Genomic DNA, 16,259 nt, shown 5'->3' with positions numbered 1-16,259 from the left:
TCAGTAATATCCATCAGTAACTTCCGTCTCAGTTTTAATCATAAGCTGTAGATTATTCTGGCTATTTCCTGTGAGAAATGATAGCTCAATATGATGAGCCTTACCACCCAAAGCAGTAGTTTTGGCAGACATTCTTGAAATCATTCCAGCAAACAGGCTACGGGTTGACACCCTAGAATGTAAAATCCACAGTTGTTGGGAGTACCTTTGTGGCTGATACCTCGAGGAGAACACCAGGTTGTAGAGCTGATGGGCCCCCTTCCATCCTCACGTCCCTCAACCTCTCAGGAGAATTCAACACAGTTGACAACCCTCTCCTGGTATTACTCTTTGCTGGTCTCTTTGACACTTTATTTCTCCAGTTTTCCTCACTGTTCCCTGACTGCTGTGCCCCCTTTGTTGGCAACACCTCTTCTCGGATCTAAAACTACTCTCTTCTCATTCAACTTTGTTTCTGTACAGGATTTCATGTCTTTACAGGAATTCAATTACCATCGGCCTGCCAACAAATTTCTCCGTATTCACTTTATTTTCTTGCCACATATTTTTGGCATGGGATTGTAGCCTAGGAAGGCCAAGTGTCACATGTTTTGTGAACTGCTATCACCCCAGGGCCCGGTATATGGTCGTTAAAGAATGATAGAGGCCACTGTGAATTTCTTCTGTTATGGTGGTCAACTGAAGACACCTGCCTTTAATGACTTTAGAAGGCAAAGTCATCTTTCCCAGAGGTACGGGCCAGATCTCTAGGCCCAAAAGATGGCAGCATTCGGGCTAATTCAAAGCCCTTTGTTGAGAAAAAGATCAACCCTGCCTCACCACTTTCACAGTGTGGCACGATGGCTCACTATTGGGACAGAATTCAAATAAAGGACTTTATATAACAAAATGTCATGTCACCAACTGTACCTTAGGTTCCTAAAGCCTAGGAACTCTTTTCAGGTGACATCATATTCTAAAATGAATTGATACCTTGGCAAATTCCAGTGGAGATCTTTGATATAAGGCAGTGAAAGCCTAAGAGACATTCGATTTCTTTGACTTTTAGAGCACCAACTCCAAGGCAGAGTGCCTGAATTAGAGTTTTGCCTCTGGGTGTGCAACTTACGCAAGATACTTAACCCCTCTGTGCCCAGTTTCTATATTTACAATATGGGAGTAGTAATAATACTTACCTTACAGGATTCTTATAAAGGTTGAGTTAGGTATGAGGAGGAAGATTCATAGATCTATTCAGTGAGAACATCAGCAAACTCAGCCCAGAGACTCCAAAACTTTAACCGTAGGAAGAAGTTATTAGTTCTTTACAGCAAGCACTGTGCAAAAATTTTATAAATGCAATCACATGTAGTCCATATAACAAGTCTCAAGGGAAGCACTATCATCTCACTTTTATAGATGAGAAAACTAACGTCAGAGTTCAAGTAACTTCCCCAATTAGTTTCACAACTAGTTAGTGCTGAAGCCAGAAGTGAAACTCAGTAGCTACAGCCAATAAAAGTTTAAGTCAAGAAGATCTATATCTGTATAGAAATCCAGTCTGCTAGCAAGAAGAGTAGCAGACCGACAAGAATAACAGGGAAAATAAAAGAATACAAAACAGCATATTACTATTGGAGTATATTGCATACAGTTGTCAAAAATCAGATCTGGACTATATATATTTCTTATGTCAGGTACTGTTCCAAGTTCTTTACATATTTCTTCAAAAGACTTTATTTATTAGAGAGAGAGAGAGAGCATGAGCAGGGTAGGGGGGAGGGCAGAGGGAGAGGCAGAAGCAGACTCCCCACTGAGCAGGGAGCTCAATGCAGGGCTGGATCCCAGGATCCTGCGCCGCCCCCTGCCCCCGCAAGTCCTTTACATATTAACTAACGTGTTATAATGACATCAAACAATAAAACTTTATACATATCGCCTTATGCAATCTTCATAATACCATTATGGGTTAAGTATCACAACCATTTACATGATCAAGAAAAACTCATAGGTTAAAAATACATTCTTCTGGGGCACCTGGGTGGCTCAGTCGTTAAGCATCTGCCTTTGGCTCAGGGTGTGATCCCAGAGTCCTGGGATCGAGCCCCACATCAGGCTCCTCCGCTGGGAGCCTGCTTCTTCCTCTCCCACTCCCGCTGCCTGTGTTCCCTCTCTCACTGGCTGTCTCTCTCTCTGTCAAATAAATAAATAAAATCTTTAAAAAAAAAATACATTCTTCAAGGTCACACAGCTAGAATAGCTCAGAGTCTGGATTTGAACACAGATCTCCCTGAGCCCCAAATCCATGCTCTTAAGCACTATGAAAATGGTCTCCCAAATTTGGTAAAACACCATCAGTATCATAAAGCTTTCTTTTTTAAATTTTATTTATTGAGAGTGAAAGAGAGAGAGAGAGAGAGAGAGAGAGCATGAACGGGGGAGGAGCAGAGGGAGAGGGAGAAGCAGACTCCCTGCTGAGCAGGGAGTTAGCCCACACGGGGCTGGATCCCAGGACTCCAGGATCACCACCTAAGCAGAAGGCAGACACTTAACCAACTGCGCCACCCAGGTGCCCCTAGCATGAAGTTTTTTGTAAAATGAAGATTTATCTATAGCTACATTTGGGACTCACTGTAAGAATATTCTAAGATTCAAAATACACATTAGTATGGTAGGAATTCCGAAATGTCTTACAAGTAAAAAAAAGAAATCCTGATTAACTCTAACTTGTTATTTCCCAGTCTTATTTAACCATAGAACTTCTTCAATTTGTAGTATATATTAAAATCCTCCAGGACTAAAATTTTGAAGGTATAATACATAAAATCCTCTAGGACTGAAATTTGTAAATCCATGATACATCCCTGTGTGATACTTTCTTAATGTGGGTCATACAACTAATACAAAACATTTCAGAGTGGTGGGGTGGAAGGGAAGGAGGGAAGATGGAACAGTCATAATAGGAAGTTGTGGAATATTGTGGAAAGGGCTACGGAGCCCAGCAGACCCGGTTCACAGCCAGCAGTCATTTAACCTTGCTGGTGGTTGTGTTTATTATTTACTAAATGGATCCATTATTATACTCCTATCTGCCAGCAATTTTATTCTATTAAAAGCAGAGCATTCTCTACAAGCAGAATTGACTTGCTAAGTCAAGGAAACAGGAATTTTGCTGCCGTGGACTTGCTTCTCACTGACAGGGGAGATCTGTGCCATGAAATGGAAGGGCCTGCAAGCTTAGGACGGAGTGACCCTTCGAAGTGAGGCATAAACTAGGAAGAGTGAGATAAACATCTTGCATTTTAGAAGAGCAGACTTCAGAACAGTCAAAGAAAAGGTAATGTGAATCCCAGAGCAGGGATGATACTATGGGATAGGCAGCACAAAAGACGGTCAGTCAAATTAATTTCTCATGAAGTGTTTGTCAATTATCCGTTCAAGAGGAAAAGGGAAAGATAGAACAATATCAAGTGAATGTGGGAATTCACCAGTGATGTTTTAAGGAGATGGCCTAATGTTTAACTAGAAGCAGGCAGATAAATTCATTACAAACTCAAAAATAAGCATCAATCTACAAAAATAGTATGAGGAAGTTAGAAACCCAGGAAACAGTAAGCCTTGCAAAAAAAAAAAAAAGTTGCGAAGGGCAGCAAAAAAACCATTTGGGGGTAAGTTCAGAGTCACAGGCACATGGGAGCACTAAGTCTGCTCTTCGGGGCAAATGAAGTAATACAGAAGACTGAAAGTAAGCAGAACCATGAATTCCTGTTTTCTCTAAAATGAATGATGTTCAAACCAAAACGAAACCCTAAAACAGATAAGAGGGAAATTATGTCTATGATAGCTGAGAAAGCCTAGAATTTGGTGGGGAGCTTGCACATAAAGACACCCACCTAAGGAAAGAAACACACAGGGGCCACACACACAAATGCTGGCAGAGTATAAAGGACGGAGAGATTAAGGCTGACTGGGGAAAAAGCAAAGTTTCCAAAAGAGATACTTTTCGAGTGGGTGTTGAAAGGTGTGTGGAATGTTAGCTAACGTCCATGGGTGGGAGGGAATGGGAGGCAGAGGTAACAGGAAGAAAGTTGTCAGATACAAGCATGCAGACATCATGGGAACACTGAGGCTAGATCCAGCCATGTGGGACTGACTGTGGCAGGCTCTACGTGCCAGTTAAGGAACTCAGTACTTTTATTCTGCCACTATTGTAGGGGACGGGAAGCCAGGGGGTGCGGGAAGAGATGGGGGGTGGTTCACTGGATTCGAGCAGAGCAGGGAGCCAGGAACCATTCTACAACTTTGACTTGGTTATGCTAAATGTTGGTAAGCCAAATAAAAGCAGACTGAGCCTCAGATTTGTTTGGGAATAATTCTGGTTTAAAACAGTTGTCCTGGCATGATTATTAATAGCATCCTCTATCACTCTTAAAAATGTCCTGGTTTGGACAATAAGTTATAGGACTACCCAGATCTATGTAAGTTGGGTATGATCTCTGTGTTTAATACAATAATAATGAACTTGTATTTAGTTATAAACTGTAGAGAGGAGAGCTTCCCAACAGGTGTGCCACAAATAGATTACTACTCAAAACTTATCAACGTTCATATTCTATTTGAGAACCATTCATATAATCCTCTATATTAATCTTGTGAGTTCTATTACAAACCCATACAGATTGAATCCCTCCTTATTTTCTCCAGTTTCCCCTGGCATACTTTTACAAATGTTATCAAGTCTATGGCGAAAAAAGATTGGGAGGCACCACAGTTAAGATTAACTTAACTATGGAAGCTCAGAAAAAGGTCAGGATTCAGTGAACTAGCATCAAAGTTATCATGAGCACTCCCACGTGCGTGGCCACAGCTACGAAGGGTGGGTCACAGAGACAGCACCAGAGACAAAGAGGGGAAATCCAGCATGGTGGACTTTGTTTTCAGGTCAGCCTGGCTCAGCAAGTGAGAGCAGGAAAATAGAAGTCCAGGACATTCGATTCTAGTCTCTGTTTTGCCAGTATAAATGAATCATGTGTTCTTGGGGATGTCACTGACCCTTTTTGAACCTCGGTTTCCTCACTTGATAAATGGAAGTAATTCATGCCAGTCAGTTATTCGTTACAAAAATAAAATGAAGGGTGGGGCACCTGGGGGGCTCAGTTTGTGGAGCATGTGACTCTTTTCTTGGGATTTTGAGTTCAAGCTACACATTGGGCATAGAACTTACTTAAAAAAAACTTAAATAAATCTTTTAAAAGTGTGTTTTATTTGAGAGAGAGAGGCAGGGGCGGGGCAGAGAGAGTCTTAAGGACATTCTGCACTAAACACAGAGCCAGACTTGGGGCTTGATCTCATGACCCTGAGATCACAATCGGACCAAAAATCAAGAGTTGGATGTTTAACCAATGGCACCACCCAGGTGCCCCCGAACACAGATTTTCTTGAAAAAAAAATGAGATTAAGTGATATCTTTTGTAAAATCTAGAGTGCTATATAAATGTGAAATATAATAAAAAATCATGTTCCTTTAGGGTCTCTTTTCTCTTAGTGCTGTTCTCCTCACCCTATGTCGCCACTGGTATCCCCCTGGGGTATCCCTGGTAGGATCTCTCAGTCTTACTGTCACTCCATGCACTTCCATTCCCACTACTTCCACCACCACCCATTCACTGACCACTCCCAAATCCATGTCTCCAGCCCAGTTCTCCCTCTCCTGAGCTCTGGTCTCACAAATGCAAACTACTTATGAGAAGCTGTCCTCGGGCTAGTCCCACAGACACTTCACACGTTAGAAATAGAAGGTCCCACTAAAATTAAGTAATATAGCATTCCTGTGTCGAAGGCTGTATTTGTAGAGTTCTGGGAAAAATAACTAGGAAAACCATAAATTAGGCATAGTCTAACACACCTGGTAGCTGAATCAATCTGACCTTAATTTTTCTTAAGATTTATTTATTTATTTTAGGGGCGGATAGGCAGATGGAGAGGGAGAGAGAGAGAATCTCCAGCAGACTCCCCACAGAGTGTGGGGCCCCATTAAGGGCTCGATCCCATGATCTGGAGATCAAGACCTGAGCCAAAATCAAGAGTCGGTCACTTAATGGACTGAGCCACCAAGGTGCCCTGCCCCTAAAGCATTCTTAAGGCATTTCTGCGGCCAAGTGTTTATAAAAATTCTATCAAGTTAGCTAAAAATTACTGAGATTGGTGAAATCTCTAATTTACATGAAGTAATATGTATCACAGCAAGTCTAGAAGGCGACAGAGAAGACTTACTATTTACTAATGTTTTTGAGTTAAATTTACCTGACAGTAGAAACGTTCCAGTTCATGAATAGTTATGAAAAAGGTTAGCAGACTGGAATTCTGCATGGCATCCAGCCTCACTGGATTTAAACCACACTCACACTGCCTGAAAGCACATCATGCGTGGAACATCCAGGTGGAGTTACGTTGCATTTTGATGTTTGGAGACATTTTACAAGATGTAAAACTTGTTCAACTGGTTCAAAAGCACTGTCATCCATAAGAAACAGGGGGAACACTCAGCAAAAACACCAATTTCAACAACCTGTTTTACATTATCTCATCAAAAAAGATGTAGAGGAGGGCCTGGGTGGCTCAGATGGTTAAGCGTCCCACTCTCAATTTCAGGTCAGGTCATGATCTAGGGGTCATGGGATCGAGCCCCACATCAGGCTCTGGTGCTCCTCTCAGAGTCTGTTTGTCCCTCTGCTCCTCCCCCACTTGCACCCATTCTCTCTTTCTCTCTCTCTCGAATAAATAAATAAAATCTTAAAAAAAAAGAGATACATCATAGAGGAATTAGTAAATTGGGAAATGATCAAGGTAAGCCAAACCCAGCCGTTGCTCTGAACTCCCTTCAGATACCTATTGCCTTTAGCTGCCATCTTTACCTTCCTCTAAACCGTACGTAACCTCTCCCTCCTATGATCTTCTGGAACTGTGCCTCTTCAGTAATGCCTGTCAGCAACTACCTTTATAATAGCTGTGTATTAACATGTTTTCTCCATTTTACCAGGCTGCAGGTTCTTTTAGGTCATTTGGCATCTCGCTAAAACCGCACACAGTGGGCTTCCCATCTGTGTCACGTCTAAGTGACTAAGCATGAAGCACGCCACTGTGATAGCTGTATCGGGGATCCAGGATGCTTTTTTTAAAAGAAATCTGATTTTCTTATATAATAATTACTAAAATATTAATCACATTGGTATGTGTGTGCACATCAATTCCTCTTTAGAAGTAGGAAACCTACCAAACATTTTTAAATAATTTCTTATTACTACACATTCCTTGTAGAAAAGCTAAAATGTATAGAAATGAAAATTGTAGATGGCCCAGGGGGAAAAAAAAGCATTACACTTTGTACTCTTCTGCTTTTTCTCTAAGAATAGATAGATTGATATAGATATAGATGTACATAACTATATGTTTTGGTATATATAAGTATTTTAAATGGGATAATGGCATATATGCTGTTTTGTTGCATTTTCCCATGTAACATAAAGTACATATCTTTTGTAGGTCATGAAACATTATTTTACAACCTAAGTGTTTTGACTGTATAGTATTAAAAAATGTGTTTCATAATTTATATATTCTCTTCTTTTTCTTGCTTTCATTTTTTAAATGATGCTGCAAAAACAAAACAAAACATGTTGCTGAACATTCCACCATATTTCTCATGAAACAGCAGTGCTGGGGCACCTGGGTGGCTCAGTTGGTTGAGTGACTGACTCTTAACTTCAGCTCAGGTCATGATCTTGGGGTGGTGGGATGGAGCCCCAAGCCGAGGTCTGCACCTAGTGTAGAGTCTGCTTGAGATTCTCCCTCTCCCTCTGCCCCTCCCTTCACTCTCTCTCTCCCTCTCAAAATAAATAAAATCTTTTTTTTTTAAAGCAGTGCTTTTGGACTAGTTGAACAAAGTTTCTGACCCTGTACAATGTTTCCATATTTACAGCTATAGCTTTGCCTAGATCACTGATTACTTAAAATTAATTCATACTGAAGGATTGTTGGGTCAAAGAATAAACCTGCTTCTGCTTCCAACGCACATTGTCGAAGTCAGCAGTGTACACTTCTCAGTATCATCCCCTGTACCAGCACTACCATTTTGAAAAACTTTCTTTGCACAGCATTTTAAAATCAGTCTCCAGAACCTCCCCAAGCTCCCTACTTTTGTCCCTCTAGTCTCTTGCTCACCAGTCTTCTCCACTGCCTTTCCCAAATCTTCTGTTGTGCTTTTCCACAGCTCACGTCTTATGAAGGATTTGCTGTAACACTGAAATTTGCCTAACTGGCATTTTATCCCCTTAGACTCTTACAGCCAAAGTGTCAACCGACTAATCTGATAAACTAATCCATGCCAATGTAAAAGGGCTCATTCCCAGCAACATGCATGCAAGATAACGAGTGCAATTTAAGGAATACATATTATCTGATCTGCAACACATTTGATTTACCTTAAAGAGCAGTGCTTCTCAAATGTTACTGCACATTGAAATCACCTACTGATGCCCGGGACTCACCTCCCAGAGATTTTGAAAAAGGCTCACCTCCCAGAGATTTTGAATAAATCTAGTATATCAGGACTTTTAAAGCTCCCTAGGGGATTTTAATGCAGCATCTGTGTTTGAGATGACTTTAGAGAAAGATCTCACATAGCTTCTTCTTACGTAATACGGGAGGATCCCAAGGAAAAAAAAGTACAATGAGCAAAATCTCAATGATCTGACTCGTCTGCACAAGATAAAGGAGATAAGAATGGGCATGAAGAGGTGTAGCAGCTGCCAGTGACAAAGAATAAAAGCAGCATTCATATTTCCTGATGCTGGGCACGTGCCTACTGTGCTAAGTATGGGCCAAGCTTCACCTCTGAAGTGGCTTCAGTGGCTTTTTTAATTGAGCAAATCAACTCTAACTGAAATTGCTTGGGTAACAAACTTTACGCCATGCGATTTAGTGGTAGCTCCCCAGGTTTCAAGGGGATAAATCCTTTTCCTTTTTTTTTTTTTTTAAAGATTTTATTTATTTATTTGACAGAGAGAGAGACAGCCAGCGAGAGAGGGAACACAAGCAGGGGGAGTGGGAGAGGAAGAAGCAGGCTCCCAGCAGAGCAGGAAGCCCGATGTGGGGCCCGATCCCAGGACCCCGGGATCACGCCCTGAGCCGAAGGCAGACACTTAACGACTGAGCCATCCAGGCACCCCAATAAATCCCTTTCCAGTGTACATTTGTTTTACTGTTTCAACACACTTGGGCAACCCCACAGATTTTCTCCACAATCCGTTGTGGACCTTTGGAACAACTCTTAGAGGAATAACTCTAAGTTTCAGGCATTTAAATACATGATTAAACCTCATAGCAACCTTGGCAGGTAGGTGTTAAACCTATTTTACAGGGAAAATGGAGGACCCGAGAAAGTTAGTAAATTGCCTGGCCTTGACGCCAGTAAGTAGAGGGGTTGGGATGGGACTCAGGGAGGCATACCTCTAGCAAGCATGCTTGTATTTACTTACAATGTCTCAAGTCATGTTGCCTTTTCCCCGGGACAATTTGAAGTGACATTGGTCAATTGCTTTACTGGGTACAATATGCTTCCATGTGGCCTGAATGATCTTTCTAGTATTTCACAATTTAGAAGAAAAGTGATGAGAGCCACTTCTGGGCAAACCCACTCTCAAGCCACAGTGTCAGGTGAGGATAATTGGTTACCTCATTTATCTCTGCGACCTGGCTTTCAACACATTATCAGTCCCAAACACCAGCTGAGGGCACATTCTATATAGAAGGTCATAGGGTCCAAAGGCTTTGCCTTTGATGGGTTGATAGCCTATAGTTGGGGAAGAATGTTTTTTCTCCAAACCTGGCTTTTCCCAAATGACACATGATGGGGAAGACTTCTCTGGTGACCTGAAAACTAAGACTAATCTCTGCAGCCAACATAGCAGTTTGATTCTTTTTTCATGTTTTTCTTGTTCTTCTTACTAGTCATTATTCTTCTTATTGTTGAAGGCCACTATAACCCACCCAGGTAAAGACCATTGTACCCCAGAACTTTTAAAGGTTATCACTCCCAAATTACATAATTCTGAGGGAAGAGAGGGACTTCAGGGCTTCCTACAGGAAAACCAGCTTTCTCGGAACAAATGCTATAGAAGGGGATGGTCATTCTACCGTGTCAGCATTACAGTCAGCAGGAGGGAAGGAAGGGGACCTATAACTTCATAGACCATTCTTAAGAGACAACAGGGGACTTTGGGATGGAAAACATGGCTGGATTTAAGAAAAACAAATCCCTGGGGCACCTGGGTGCCTCAGTAAGTGAAGCATGTGGCTCTTGATCTCAGAGTTGTGAGTTTGAGCCCCACACTGGGTGTAGAGATTACTTAAAAATAAAATCTTTTTAAAAAATTAATTAAAAAAAAAAAGAAAATCAAATCCCTAGTAGGAGTGTGCCACAATACCCTACTTCAGGGGCTTTTTGATAGGACAAAGCGTCAGGGACTCTGTGATTTTACACACAATTAGAATGGACAGGGAAAAGGAACATCAACCCTCTAGGAAAATCATGATTTCTTTCCTCTCCTTCTCTAGTCACTCCTGAAAAAACAGGAGCTTACAAAAATAACCTGCGATTAAGAAGGGTTAGAATAATAGGGCCCAGCCTTGGCTGCAGACTGCAGTTTAGATTTTAGATTCTCTGGCACTAAAATTAATGTCTCTTACTATAGAATAAACTGCAGACAGTTACACTGCACTGTCTACGGGGAAAAGAAATCCATACCCATGATACAACAGACAGAAATGTTACCCTGCCAGGTAAGCAGGAGTATCCTGGCTCAGGAAAAGATTATCTCCTTGACTATCAAGGACAGAAAATAAATGCTGCAGGGCAGGCAGAAAACAAGTGCATCCTGCAAATCGCGGCTGCGGGCCCCCTCCACCGGCAGCCAGGCCTCCTGGCCTCCTTCTTGCGCTGAGCTGATAAGCACCACGCACAAAACGAAAGATCCCCGCGGTTACTCAAGTGCTTACAGGAGCCCTGCCTGCTGCCCCCAGGAATAGAGAGATCCACGGTCAAGGGAACTCGGGAGATCGCCGGTGCCCGCTTCTGCTTTTAAGGTGCCTGCACACCGCCAGGAATCAGAGCCTGTTTTCCCCACAGCCCTCCTAAAACATTTAACTCACTCTCTGCTGGCCCCTACAGAAGGAAAATGGGGAAGGGTGGCTTATAAAATGCTGAAAGGTGTTTTTGTTTTTTGTTTTTGACGTTGCAAACCAAGAAAGAGAGGGGGTATTTAAGACAGACGAAGCGTTAAACAGTTGTCAGATTCTATTCAAGAACTTCACCTTCCTGGTCACCAACGCAGACGAGAAGATACAGATCTGGCCCGCCGTCAGCAAGGAGGCAAATGCGACATCCTGAAAACGACAGACTGAACCACCTTAAAAATCGATCACCTAACTGCGTTAGAAAAATATGCGTTCTCGTGGGACGCGGTCCGGAAATCTTGCTTCCCCCTTCAAATATTACTTAAGAGGAGGGAGAGAGAATCAGCTCTGGGCTGCGTCTCACCACTTGCTGTGCGCTCCGGAAAGTCGCGTCCAGCAGCATCAGCTTCCAGGGATCGGACATGGAGCTGGGTAGGGGGATATAGATGTAATAGGCGGCCAGCGCCACCAGGGCGGTGAGCAGGACACAGGACGACCTCATCCTCCCCCGGCTCGGCCCGCGGGCGGACGCGGAGGAAAGGTCTGTGCCACCCAAATACCTCCAGCAAGTTTCTGTAAGGGTCAGCCGCTCATTCACCGGTTTCTGATACGCCCAGGAGCCAATCAGAGGCGGCGTCGGGAGGAAGTCGGAGCGCTGACGTGCCTCCTCTTCGTTGTCCTTGCAAGTGTTGCAGACACTAGAGGTTTGAGAAAGCTCCAGGGCTGCGCTGGGTGCAGCACAGCGGACTCTGGAGGACACAGGTCTGTATTGCACGCCTGTGACTAAGGGCTCCTTCCTGCAGGATCCCAAACTGAAACCCAGAATAGTTTCAGTGTGATGAGTCTCTCTGTGCGTGCAAAGCCCGTGGGCCACCCTGATTCACAATGGAGATACTGAGAAAGATAATAAAAATCCACTGTCTTCTAAGCCACACTTGCAATGGAATGTAAATTCTAACTGATACATGGGAAAAAAAAGAATAAATTCCTATAGCTCAATCGGTGACAAGCCAGTAGTATATCTAGCATCCACGTCTTGTTTTCCAAATCTCATTCGCCGATAAAAAGAACCAGGACTCTTCTAGCTCTTTGGAGAAAGGGTGATTCCAAGGCCAGGACAAGTAAAGTACAAGACCAGTCTGTTGTGCTAGAAGATAAGGAAGTGCTCAAAAATGATGGGACTGGTCGAAACAACACAGGTGACAGCCTGAAGGATCTCCCAGTAGCTAAATCTGGGGTAATTTTAGCATCCAAATAAATAATTAATGGATTATAAAGAACATCAAAGCCAGGAATCTACAATAATATACACCAATAAATAAATAGGGAAATGCCACCTGAAAAAAAATTCTTTCAGTGGGTCAATGATATCAGAAAAATCATTTGAATCCAGATTTCCGATGGGGGTGAGGGTGGATATAGAATGAGGCAAAGAACTTCACCAGCATAATTACAACCAGAGATCCAGGAGGAAAACATTTGGAAGAACTGTTTTAAGGAGGTGGTAAGAGAACAGCTCCAAACTTATTGAACAAGGCCTTAAAAAACCTGATACATATAATTTTGCACCTTAATATGGTCATTTATTTTTCTTAAAGATTTTATTTATATATTTGACAGACAGAGACAGCGAGAGAGGGAACACAAGCAAGGGGAGTGTGAGAGGGAGAAGCAGGCTTCCCACTGAGCAGGGGCTCCATGCAAGGGCTCGGTCCCAGGACCCTGAGATAATGACCTGAGCCGAAGGCAGACGTTTAATGGCTGAGCCACCCAGGCACCCCTTAATATAGTCATTTAAATTTAATCTGATCCAAAGAAGTGAAATAGTCATAAGTTTGAGACTGATAATGAGATTATTAGGAGAAAATGTGTTTCTTGTTCAGAGTTGGAAGAAAACATTTATATAAAGGGCACACTTCAATGGTATTTCAAGCATTCAAGTTCGAGATCATTGTTGTGTAGCTTTTGTTGTTGTTGTTGTTGTAGCTACTGGTTAAGCACATAACTCTAAACAGAAAGAGATGTATATTTTTGTGGGTGAATGTACGTGTATAAAGTTAGAAGCTAATCTTTATGGGTGATCAGAAATAATCCCAGAGATATCAACCATTTTCAGGTAATCTGTAAAATAATTCAAAGTTTTACCTTGTAGATTTTGATATTTTCTTCCTGGATTTTTATCGTATTCATAAAATCATAGATCCTAGAGCTGGTGACAAACCACAACAACCCCCCAACATCTGACTCATCCTTCCATCATCTTCAGCGGTAGCAACAAGCTCAGTTTCATAGATGAAACTCTTGAGGCCCAGAGCAGCTTGCTCAGAGTCCTCTAGTGTGTAAGTGATGGAACCAATATTTACTTCTCCTGCCTCCTAGTGCAGTACAGTTTCCCTTAAGCACTACACTAAGAGACAGAAACCAAAAAGGAACAAAGAAACCACTATAACTCTCCATGCATCTTCTGTAAATCTCAGGGTTAAAAAAAAAAAATGAGACCACTTCGAGATAAATTTAAACATCTTCATTACTTGTTTCCAATACTTCATTCATTCAACAAATATACCTGGCCTACACTAGGACATAAAGGAGTGAGGCAAGGCAATAAGGTCTCCGCTCTATTTGAATTTACATGCTTGGTGGTGATGGTGGTGGTGGGGAGAATGAATATAAGGAAGGTACAGGACGAAGATCTGCAGTAAGATACAAGTTGGGGGCTTTGACCAAAGGTAGTTATTGCTTAAAATCAGGCACATTCCATTTTCTAAAAATTGCTGTGCTCTCCAGGGAACTGAATATTATTTTGGTGTCCTTGGTGGATCTACCTAGGAGAAAAGGTATGGCCTGTGTAGAGGACTAGGCAGGGTTGTTGGTCCTGGCATATATCTGACGGAAAGTAGGGAACTGGTATTATTCAGGGTTCTAGGCAATCACCTGTGAATTTGAATATCCTCTTCAAATAAATTCCAAACTCCTTTCCAGACCTCAGCCTGGGCTGGTCTTGTTACCCCTGCCTACCTCTGTAACTCACCTCTTGCCCTCCCCACCTGTCTTCTATGCTGCAACCACACTGGCTTCCTTCCGATCAGATATACTAGGGCTTTTCTTCCTTGGGATCTTTATACATGTCATTCCGTGCTGTTTCCTCTGCCTGGCACTCTGCCCCCTACTTTCCATCCTAGTTGGCTCATTCTTATTAGTGAGATATGTTTAGATTTCACGTCCTAGGAGTGACAATATTTTGTAAAGTTCAGCATGTAATTGGGCCCTGAAGCTTGTAAGCACCTTCTGTAACTGCTAAGAGACCACCTAGCAGTAAGTCTTATCTTTCTCACAAAGCTAATTTAAATGACCTACCTCTGAGTAAAGATGGAAATGAGTTGGAAAGACAGTTATATTGTTGGATATTTATATCCTAAAGGAACCTGTTTTAAAGTAATTTTCAAAATTTCTGAAAGTAGTAAAATGATTTTATTTCAGAATCTTGTTTCAGAAAGACTCTTGGATATTTGCCTCTTTAAAAGCCAGTCTTTTAGGAGTGTTCTGGTTAAGTTATCTTTCCTCCATTTTCTATTTTTTTCAGATTCTCAGACTGATGCAAACAACTATGGGTAACATATTTAAGGCTTATATTCCTCTAATTCCTGAGAAAGGGATTTCATGATTTTTTTTTTTTATATATAATGGGTCCTTCCATTTTATATGTGCGTCCAAGAACCAGATATTTTTTCATGGCATGTGTATGAAATTATGTATCAAGGAATTGATACTATGCAAGCTTATATAACATCACAATATGTTATAATTACCTTATTATCTTAGGACATAGATGTCATTTATTTTCTAATGTCTGCAGACATTTACCAGTGACCTACTAAGTACTGAACACTGTATCATGCTTGGGGATGGGACAATATCCCTGCATGGAAGGAGTTCTCAGTCTAGTAGGAAGAAAATAGTAAACAGGAAAATAAAAGAAAATCTGCTAAGTGCTATAGGAGAGGTATAGAAAGAATAGTCTTCAAAGGTGAGTAGAAGCACATCAGATGGACAAGGGGAGAAAGGCTTATGCAAGCATCCTGTGTAATGTAAGGTTTTGTGGCAAGAGCGTGATCCCTCCAGGGAGCAGCTTCTATTGATTATATGAACAATACAAAATCATAAAATTTATCAGAAGTTTCAGGTCTGTTTTTGTTTGTTTGTTTGTTTGTTTGTTTTTAAGTAGGCTCCACACCTAGTGTGGGACTCAAACTCACAAGCCAGAGTTCAAGAGTCACATACTCTCCCAGTTGAGCCGGCCAGGTACCCCTCAGGTCTGTTCTTAACTGAACTACCAGTGGAACCAGAGACAGTGATAGATAATCAGAATTTATTTCACTGATTTAACTGAATTTATATAAATCGAAGATCAGATAATCTGTGTATGCTTTTCAGGAATAAATGACTTCTATTTATAAAATATACTTTGTAATAATTATTTAAAATATCCACTGGCTTAAGTTCTTGGGCCAGGTATTCAGGATGACATTTACATTTTAGCAATTAGACATTATATAATATTTTAGTTAGGTATTATATTTCAGTTAGGTTTCTCTACTCTTTCTTGGTTTTTAAATATGTACTTATCACAGAAAAATAAACCATTGGTTAGTTCATTTGGGCATTTGCTTTTGTTAGATCCCTAGAATATTCCCAGAAGTTATTCTTTTTAAAAATTTGAACCCAGGGGCGCCTGGGTGGCACAGCGGTTAAGCGTCTGCCTTCGGCTCAGGGCGTGATCCTGGCGTTATGGGATCGAGCCCCGCATCAGGCTCCTCCGCTATGAGCCTGCTTCTTCCTCTTCCACTCCCCCTGCTTGTGTTCCCTCTCTCGCTGGCTGTCTCTCTGTCGAATAAATAAATAAAATCTTTAAAAAAATGCTAAAAAAAATTTGAACGCAAAATTTTTCTTACCTATTACAGTGTTGGCCCTTAGCTCTAACTCCAGGTCCCAACTCAGTCCTAGGCACGTAGCTAAAGTTCAATAAACATGTATAGCTGATAAAGTCT

The 16,259-nt window shown here is 41.7% G+C and overlaps 1 protein-coding gene across 4 annotated transcripts in view; it reads right to left on the bottom strand.

Annotated features, from left to right (window-relative positions):
• NCEH1 (neutral cholesterol ester hydrolase 1) overlaps positions 1 to 11,886 on the bottom strand; it is a 53,496-nt gene extending 41,610 nt beyond the window's left edge. The window contains exon 1 of one of the 4 annotated variants that reach the window (XM_034662741.1): positions 11,576 to 11,886. In XM_034662741.1, the coding sequence (XP_034518632.1) occupies positions 11,576 to 11,713 (138 nt within the window). In that variant the 5' untranslated portion in view covers positions 11,714 to 11,886. Of the gene's footprint in view, positions 1 to 1,175; positions 1,367 to 11,349; positions 11,480 to 11,575 lie in introns of those variants that run through there. The other 3 variants (XM_011227897.3, XM_034662761.1, XM_034662758.1) reach the window with 3 other exon arrangements.
• Positions 11,887 to 16,259: the final 4,373 nt, after the last annotated feature.

Source organism: Ailuropoda melanoleuca, chromosome 1, assembly GCF_002007445.2.
Source record: "Ailuropoda melanoleuca isolate Jingjing chromosome 1, ASM200744v2, whole genome shotgun sequence".
Lineage (NCBI taxonomy): Eukaryota > Metazoa > Chordata > Mammalia > Carnivora > Ursidae > Ailuropoda > Ailuropoda melanoleuca.
The sequence above is the reverse complement of the archived record's forward strand: the minus strand, read 5'-3'. Positions and strand labels throughout refer to the sequence as shown.